Here is a 10,000-nt window from a genome sequence, read left to right on the forward strand (position 1 = left end):
TTCTTCTTTTCTTTTCTTCTTCTTCTTCTTCTTCTTTTCTTCTTCTTCTTCTTCTTCTTTTCTTCTTCTTTTTCTTCTTCTTCTTTCTTCTTCTTCTTCTTCTTCTTTCTTCTTTTCTTCTTCTTTCTTCTTCTCTTCTTCTTCTTCTTCTTCTTCTTCTTCTCCTTCTTCTTCTTCTTCTTCTTCTTCTTCTTCTTCTTCTTCTTCTTCTTCTTCTTCTTCTTCTTCTTCCCCGTCTTCTTCCTTTTCTTCTTCTTCTTATTATTATTCTTTTGAGATTACGAATTTATAGAAACAATGGGGTGAATAAACGCAATAATACGAATGATTCGTTTTACGGCAATCTAGACAAGTGGGTTTGTTGATAGCAAGCAACGGGGAAATTCCTTGGGGACCGGAAAACACTCCACCTATCATTTCAAACATTTATTTCCCTATTTATTTTTAAACTTTTAGATCACGATGGGGCTAACTTTTTATTTACTCTTGGTTCTATTTCTTTTTATGACATGCACATGTTACGGTGAGTATAAGGTGGGCTCGTTCTGACTGATTATTTGATTGAATTTTGACTTTGGACATTGACGACTGTCGACAGACTCGATTTTCAACTCGGAAGTTTAAAAGTAAAAGTACTTTCAACTTGGCAATGCTCCCATTCACATTCACACACATCGAAAACGTGTTTTAAAACCATAAATGTGTTGTCATTACAATGTACATTTTGTTTTTGTGTACTTGATACAGTTTCGCAAGCTCCATTGACTTTGCTTTCCTGCATTGAACTTCTTGTACTTGTACTTTGTGTAGACTCCTCAAACTCGTGTCTCACGGGGGAAAATTCAATTTGAAATGCGTTTTGCGAATTCCTTATCATTTTTTTAAACGTATTGTTAATAATGGAAAAAATTGCCATGTGTGATGTGTACGATGTTGCTTTGCTGATCGAAAAGATTGTTTATTTTTCATAATCTCACATGGTCATGATGAGGCGAGGTCAACTTAACCCCGAAGTCAAGTCCGTTCAAAATAAATCAATACATCGGAAGGCTATGCTTTTAATTTTGAATGGAAGCGTTATAGACGTTTAAAAACTTTTTTCTCTTCAAAATTGTCAGAGGGAAAAAATTGATTTTAGTTGAGAAAATTGGTGACGTGTGTTACAGGATAGGAATAATACCATCCTGACATCTGAAGGAAAGGGAGGGGGGGGGGGGGGGGGGGAGTGGCTAAGGCAGTTGTGGGTCAGTGATTGGTACTAAATGGAGGGACTGGGGGGGGGGGTAGGTGACGTCATGAGAAATTGTCTGATACACAAATAAGACAAGCACAAATCTTACGAAAAGTATACTGCAACCACCATTGAGTACAGACCATTCAAGTTATTTTGCATTTTATCTTATTTTATTTGTTTTCCACGTTAATTTGTGTATTGTTGTGCTGACGAAGGGTTTGTACCCGAAATGTCCATTGTCTGCATCGTTCCTTTACGAAGCCTCTCCATTTTCACTCTTCTTTCATTAGTATTTTCACGATCGCAGGCTTCAGGCAGCCCCTTCAGTTTTCAACAATTGTTTGCTACCGTTTGGACAGGGTTTGAAACTAAGTCAGCTACCATGAGTTGACCACGGATTGAAGTATTGGGTACCCCTTTGTACTAGTTTCTGCTCAAGAATTTCAGGCTTGATCATTGTTGAATTATTTCAATTTAGTCTGCAATAATTTTGTTTTCAGGAAAATTGAGAATCTTTTTTTTTTTGTAAATCAACAGGAGGTGTGTATGACAAAGTGAGCTACTTCGAAGTGATAACATCAAACGACGCACATCTAAAAGTAAAAAGAAGTGTGGGAAGAGATTCGTCTGAGAAGTTAGAACATGAATTCAGTTTCAGAGCGTTCAATATGTAAGTTGTGTAGATTTAATTTATTCTAAATCTTATCATGTTTTTAAATAATAAAAAAATAAAATAAAATTCCTTTTATTCATCCCCAAGGGGAAATTTGTCTTTAGGGTCTATCCCAAGGGAAGACTGGAATAGCCCAGGCATCAGCAGCAGTGCAGCGCCGCAAAGTGAACTAAGGCAAAGTGACTTGCTCAAGGCCACACATCAAGGCGGGTAGTCGAACCGGTACCTTTTGGGTATGAAGCAAAAACCGTTACGCTGAGTCACGCTGTCCCCACGCTGAATGTCTGAATATAAACACTGTCCTACAATCTGGTGTAGATTTAATAACCTCCTGTAAACATTGTTAGATTTAACTCAAACTTATGATGCTATATAATATTTGTGCGCTATATAGTCTAGTGGTAAGACACTTGCTTTTGGATCGGAAGGTCCTGGGTTCAATCCTCGTTCAGCGCATAGTTGAGTCTTTGGAGAAGGCTCTTTACTCATATTCTCTCACCATACTCAGGTGTAAAATGAGTACCTGGCCGTTAACAGCTCTGTCCGAAAAAAATTGTAATATTGCCTAACAGGCGTCATGTCCCGTTCTAAATGCTAAATGTTGCTGTTGGCCAGGGACCCCTTGTAAAGCGCTTTGAGCACGTTTAGTGGATATTGTGCTACTTAAAAGCTCAATTTGAGAATATTTGTTTGATTAATAAGAACATAATGTTGATTTCTAATGAGCTTGTTTGAGTTTAAAGAATCAATTTTTCTGCTATTTGTAAGCCTGTCATTTTGGGAAAATACTGAAAATGATCATGATCGGTAAGGAGAGAGTTGAAAGAAATTCAATCCCACCATTTACGGATTAATTTCAATTTCAATTTCAATATCTATTTGTGCGGCTATGTGGTATCGTGGTATGACACTCGCCTTTGGATCGGAAGGTCCTGGGTTCGAGCCTCGCGCTCGGCGCATAGTTGAGTCCTTGGAAAAGGCTCTTTACTCACTTTCTCTCACTGTACTCAGGTGTAAAATGAGTACCTGGCTGTTAACAGCCTTGTCTCTGTCGGAGAAAAAAAATAGTATTATCGCCTAACAGGCATCATGTCTCTTTCTATATGTTACGTGTTGCTGTTGGTCAGATCAGGGACCATTTGTAAAGCGCTTTGAGCACATTAAGTGGATAGTGCGCTATATAAAGCTCAATTTTATTATTATTATTATTATTATTACTTCCATCCAGATCATTCAACTGTCATCTGACGCCAAGGAAAGACTTGTTTTCCCCCGGCTTCGTCCTCAAAGTCTACGGGGCCGATGGGATTCCCCACGTCAACAAATTGTCACATGACAACCTGGTCTACACCGGACATTGCGATGGTTTGTCAAATCTTCATTATTACGGATTTGTTTATTATGCTACGAAAATGAGAAAATATTTTTTTTAAAAGAAAATAATAATGCGTACGTGCAATTTATATTATTATTATTATTATTATTATTATTATTATTATTATTATTATTATTATTATTATTATTATTATTATTATTATTATTATTATTATTATTATTATTATTATTATTAATATTATTATTATTATTATTATTATTATTATTATTATTATTATTATATTATTATTATTGTTATTATTGTTACTATTATTATTATTATTATTATTATTATTATTATTATTATTATTATTATTATTATTATTATTATTGTTATTATTATTGTTGTTATTTTAAAAATCCAAGCCCTTTTTTTCAATTTTTAGGGGACGACCAGTCAGAGATCAGAGGTGTCTTCAAAGGCAAACTCTTCTCGGGTTCTCTTATCTACAATGGTCATGTCTATGGTCTTGAGGTAGGGTAACCCATCAGTGGAATATGGATGTTATATATAATAATAATAATGATAATAATAATAATAATAATCTTCTTCTTCTTCTTCTTCGTTCCCGTCACGTCACATGGTCAGTCCGGTCTGGTGAATGAAGCCCACAGTGGTCCTGAGGTCGTCCTCACTGCCGTACAGCTTCTTTGAGTATGGGGTTGGGTCAGGCCAGAAGTTCCTTCTCAATTGGTTGTACTTTGGACATTCCATTAGGACATGATGTCCATTTTCATTTTCAAGTCCGCAGTCACATTGTCCAGAGGCACCTGCTCTGGACATCCTCCACATATGTTCCTTTAACTGGTTGTGTCCAGTTCTCAGTCTGAAGATGATGACCTGTTCCTTTCTGTCGAGCACCTTGATTGGGTCATTCATGTTGTATTCTGGGTGCTTCTCTCTCCATCTCTGAGACTGGATAAATTTGGCCATTTTGTTAATTTTCTCTGTTGAGTACATTGGGGAGGGTTGCTGCATGCGACTGCCTGCCTTTGCCAGTTGGTCAGCGATCTGATTTCCAAGTATCCCACAGTGTCCTGGAATCCACTGCAGTACCATGTTGGTAAACTTAATAATAATAATAATAATAATAATAATAATAATAATAATAATAATAATAATATATACTTTATTCATTCCAAAAAAAAAAATGGAAATTCGTTTACAGACGTGGCATGCATAAAAATGTATAAACACAAAGTTGAAAATCTATGGCGACAATGTATACACATATATAATATGCAAATGCACAAAAATGTAAAAATATACAACCAAGAACCAATAGCAACACTTAAAATATTAATTTGATAAATTGAGATAGGCCATACCTCTGGCCTTTAGTCCGAACTTGTGTGTGTATATTTGAAAAAATAGTATTTAATTTAAATCACAGTTGTGCGTTAAAAATTTGAACACCATGTGGCAAAAATGAATTAAGGTGACATGTTGTCTTTGCTTTAATAGATATAAGGAGACGGCGCCTCATGGAGAACTTAATATATTTGTGAAAGGGGTGATCGCCATCCTTCATAACTTCATATATATTGTATGTACGTTGTCATAGACCATTCATCTTAGGAAAACCCAACAATGCAAAAGATATACATCACTTAAAATCCAGATGCGGTAACAATGTATTTTTCAAAAACTCCTAAATAGACATATGATTAATGATCAAAATCAAACACCACTGCATTAATTCTAAAGCATTTTAAAACGGCAGATTTATAGGGTAAAAAATAATTTTAAAATAGTGCATTTTGGTTTTATTAAGATTATTTTCTTCGAATTTTAAATTCCCTTCTCAAGATAATATACCGATTTTTTGTTTGTTGCCTGATGCAAGTCTTTTAAATTAGCTCCACAGGTTTTAGATGGCAAACAATAGACAACTCCACAGTGTTTCCATAGAAATAAATTTATGAACATAGTTGTCTCTATCTATCCAGCAGTGATTGGGTAGCTGGGTCTGTTAGATCTGGCAGAAAGCTTTTTTTTTGTGATAGACTAACATCCAATCAACAGGTTAAAGCAGTTGGTTTAGTCCTTTTAATGCAACAGAAACTGAGATAAATGCTTGTTCTATGGACTACTGTTTTGGGGGGAGGGAAGAAGGAAAAGGGAAATAATGATACAAAACTCTTATTGACACAGGTAATTTATTATAATAATAATAAAGAATGAATTTATATAGCGCCGAAACATCCATGTTAATCGTGCTCTGCGGCGTTTTATATGATAAAAATTTTTTTTTTTTAATTAAAAAAAAACAGGACACAACATAATTAGCATGAATGCAGAAACAAAATCTAAGCAACATCTAATCTATTTCATAAAAAATAAGCCTTACGGAACAACTCAGTCTGATCAATGTGGGCTATGTGGTCTAGTGGTATGACAATCGCTTTCGGATCAGAAGGTCCTGGGTCCGAGCCTAGCTCGGCGCATAGTTGAGTCCTTGGAAAAGGCTCTTTACTCACATTCTCTCACCATACTCAGGTATAAAATGAGTACCTGGCTGTTAACAGCTTTGTCTCCGTCCGAAAAAAAATTGTAATATCGCCTAACAGGTGTCATGTCTTGTTCTAAATGTTAAATGTTGCTGTTGGACAGAGACCCCTTGTAAAGCGCTTTTGAGAACTTTTAGTGGATATTGCGCTATATAAAAGCTCAATTTTATTTGACAGGATGCCAAGAGACACATGACAATTCCCGAAAGCAAATCAGGCCCCAACGAGCACACCATGGTCTATAAAGCATCTGACATGAAATGGTCCAAAGGACCCACCAAAAATGGGCATGGGTAAAAAAACTCAGTTTTTTGTGTTTTTCTATCATTTTTATCACAGTTCTGAAAAGCTTATTTTTCCTATTATTGATTAAGACGTTGCAGGTTGTTTGAATTCGATGCAGCGCATTATAAATACCATGCATTCTTCTGATTGTTTTGTTTGTTTCTTTGTTTGTTTGTTTTTTTTTTTTTTTTTTTTTTTTTTTTTTTTTTTTTTTTTTTTTTTTTTTGGGGGGGGGGGGGGGGGGGTTGCACTCTATCCTTGTTATATTGAAAGGTTGATCTCTGGATGTCATTCAATGTTCAATGTTTTTTTTGTTTGTTTTGGTTTTTGTTTTTTGTTTTTTTCTCTCCTGTTTTTGGATCACTCAAGTTTTCTAGATAATCATTTATGAATTTGCATTGCGGAACGCTGGCCCAAAAGCATTCAATGAAGGGATGACGATTATCCGTGACACAAATTATGTGTGTGTGATGTAACGAGATATCTTTTGCTTTCATCATTGTATAGTACCAATAGGTCTAGGTCTAATGGTAGGACACTGGGCTTCCAACCTGCAATTCCCTTGAGCTCAAGTTGCAGCAACTGGGTGAGGTTCCTGACCTCCCATAGTGGGCAGGAAGGTACTTACTTACTGTGTCTTCTCTCCCCCTATATATCTGTTTTCCAACATGCTTTCTGTCTTTGTCTTGGAATGAGATTACTCGACTTTGTCCTGGCCCTGGCCGGCAGATACCCTGGCTGGGAGGGAAACAGTCAAATGTATAGTTAGTTTTGGGAGATGATATTTTTTTCCTTGTAAATCATCTCTGTTATGTAATTGTCATTTTTGTTATTTTGAATGTATAATCTAAACATTTGAGTGTATTCCTCTTACTCTTAATGGGACTTTGTACTGGTGTCTGGGAGACATTTAGGTGATCTCAAACTGAGTACAGTGAGTGTGCTCTTGGAATCTACATCTGTTCCCTGTTTGAATCATTCCCCTTTGTCTTACTTTTTCCTCAAGTTTTAACAAACATATTGATATTGATATCACGTTCAAACAAATATTATTTTCAGACCGACATTCTGCGGGAATTCTCATGAGAACACAGATGGCCATGTGCATGTCAATGATGATGATGATGATGATGTCGTTGTTGATGAATTTGTGTCAGGTAAATTTGTGAACACTTTATGTATATATATATATATATATATATATAATATATATATATATATATATATATATATATATATATATATATATATATATGTATAAGATATATATATAAGCGCTTTGAGCACGTTTAGTGTATATTGCGCCATATAAAAGCTCAATTTATTATATATTTAACCAACAGATAAGTGAATATGAGGGAAAAAAACTATCATACCTCCTCCAAACCCAGCCTCCCTTCCCTACCCCGTACCCAGACTGGAAGGTCCAGAGGTCGAGTCCCGCTCTGAGCAGCGCATAGTTCAGTCCTCTGAAAAGGCTCTTTACTCACATTCTCTCACCGTACTCTTGTTTAAAATGAGTACCTGTCTGTTAACAGCATTGTCTCTGGTGGAAAAAATTTGTAATATTATCGCCTAACAGGCATCATGTCTCATCCTACATGGTAAGCGTTTCCTTTGGTTAGGGACCTCTTGTAAAGTGCTTTAACCCTCTCCTTATCACCAATTGGAAATTTGCCACATTTGTTACCCTTCGCCTCAAAACGGTATTAAGTTGGGATGGTTAAGATGTTGAAAATTGAATTTATAGCCAGAAATATCAGACTTGTGTTGAGTTTGTATGTTTTATTGAGGAGAATTTATATTTTTGACCAGTTTAACATTAAATTCGGCTTTTAAGCATTTGGTTCGTTCCGACTTAATACCGTTTTGAGACGATGGGTCACATTTGTTACGATGCAACCATCACTTCTCTCATCTAGATTTCATTTCTTTTTGCTATAGCTATAAAAACGACATTCTGTAATAGAGTTCATATTGTCGAACAATATTATGTATAGAATGTGCTTGTTGCTTTTCTGTTTGAGTAAGAAATGTCTGTTTTTGTGTTGGATGGGTGTGAAGTTTTGGGTAAAATTCTGAAAATGGCTGGTAAGGAGAGGGTTAAGCATGTTTCATGAATATTGCACTGTATTCCGACAGGCTTTCTTTTTGATTATGTGTATAATTAGCGTTGTTGTTCGTGTACTGTGTTAGGGCTTAATCTGTGTTATGCTCCCAGAGCACTTCAGATGAAGGGATGTTTGGCGCACTATAAATCTATAGAATTATTATTATTATTATTATTATTATTATTATTATTATTATATTATTATTATTATTATTATTATTATTATTATTATTATTATTATTATTATTATCATTATTATTATTATTATTAATATTGTTATTATTATTATCAATAATAATATTAATATTGTTATTATTTTATTATGATTATTATTATTATTATTATTATTATTATTATTATTATTATTATTATTATTATTATTATTATTATTATTATTATTATTATTATTATTATTATTATTATTATTATTATTACTATTGTTAATATTGTTAATATTATTATTATTATTATTATTATTATTATTATTATTATTATTATATTATTATTATTATTAATATTATTAATATTTTGTTGTTTTTATATTTGTATTCCAGTGCATTCCAGCCAGCACAGACGACACAAGAGAGCCAGCATACCCTCTTGGAACACGTGTCGTATTGTGGCTGTAGCTGACCACAAGTTCTATCAGGCTGTTGGAGACAGTGATGTGTACGACACAGCTCTGTACATTGTAAGTGGATTTTATTACTTACCATTGTTTATTCATTCTTCCATAGTGGGCAGGGAGGTACTTACTGCGTCCTCTACCCCGCCCCCCCCTATATCTGGATGGGGTTCCTGGCCTCCCATAGTGTACAGGGTGGCACTTACTGTGTCTTCTATCCCCTTATCTGTGTTTTCCAATTTGCTTTCTGTCTTTGTCTTGAGATTACTTGGTTTTGTCCTGGTCCTGGCCGGATGCCCTGGCTGAGAGGGAAACAGTCAAATGTATAGTTAGTTTTGGGAGAGGATATTTTTTTCCTTGTAAGTCATCTTGCATTATATTATGTTTTATTAATGTATTATATATGATTTGTAAACATTTTGAGTGTATTCCTCTTAGTGGGGACTTGTGCTTGTGTCTGGATGAGACTTTTAGTGTTCTCAAACTAAGTACACTGACAGTGTCCTATTGGAATCTACATCTGTTCCCTATTTGAACCAAATTCCCCTTTTTCTTACCTTTTTTTGGGTGCTTTAATTGTAATTCTAGAACTTTTTACTAACCCATTTTCTTCCTTTTTACTGGCGCTGATATGACCTTAATGTGTTGCAAGTGCTGTAAAACCCTTAAAAAACAAAAAAAAAACAAACATTATTCATTCTTGCTTATCATCCACTATAATCTTATGAATCAATTGGTAGAGCACTCGAAGATTGTATTAGTTTCCATTCATTTGAGTTGGACTTTTTTTTCCACTGTTCTGAGCACCCAGCAGTGATTGTACAGCTTGGACTGTTATATCTGCTCGACTTGAAAGAATTTTGGCAGCAGTCTCTTATGGTTCTCACACTACTATGTTATGATGATCGACCCAATCGGCAAAGTCCGGTCCGCATTTGGTGTTCCATACAGACGGACTAAATAAATGAGAAAAGGACCTTGGTCCCGCCTTTGTACGAATGCGTGGGATAGACTGTTTATTCTTTTCCTCCCCAGGCTAGTGTGGTGGACCGTGTGGATGACATTTACCGTTCAACTGTCTGGGGTTCGGTCACTGGTCTGGGATTTGAAATTGCAGAGGTAAGTTATTGATGAGCTGTACGATATTTGTAAATGTAAATAGTGCTGCTTGCTACTCGAAGCTTGAAG

General features: G+C 35.1%; 1 protein-coding gene across 2 annotated transcripts in view; it reads left to right on the forward strand.

The window, feature by feature from the left end:
- The first annotated feature begins 346 nt into the window (after positions 1–346).
- The window catches only part of LOC144959130 (ADAM 17-like protease), a 41,168-nt gene continuing 31,514 nt past the window's right edge, over positions 347–10,000 (forward strand). The window contains exons 1-8 of one of the 2 annotated variants that reach the window (XM_078891595.1): positions 347–523; positions 1,772–1,904; positions 3,136–3,272; positions 3,668–3,756; positions 5,970–6,085; positions 7,137–7,234; positions 8,742–8,878; positions 9,848–9,931. In XM_078891595.1, coding sequence (XP_078747721.1) covers positions 463–523; positions 1,772–1,904; positions 3,136–3,272; positions 3,668–3,756; positions 5,970–6,085; positions 7,137–7,234; positions 8,742–8,878; positions 9,848–9,931 — 855 coding nt within the window. In that variant the 5' untranslated portion in view covers positions 347–462. The remainder of the gene's footprint in view (positions 524–1,771; positions 1,905–3,135; positions 3,273–3,667; positions 3,757–5,969; positions 6,086–7,136; positions 7,235–8,741; positions 8,879–9,847; positions 9,932–10,000) is intronic. The other variant, XM_078891596.1, reaches the window with a different exon arrangement.

Source organism: Berghia stephanieae, chromosome 13, assembly GCF_034508935.2.
Source record: "Berghia stephanieae isolate SIO BIC M18660-M18661 chromosome 13, UCSD_Bste_1.3, whole genome shotgun sequence".
In the NCBI taxonomy this organism is placed as follows: Eukaryota; Metazoa; Mollusca; class Gastropoda; order Nudibranchia; family Aeolidiidae; genus Berghia; species Berghia stephanieae.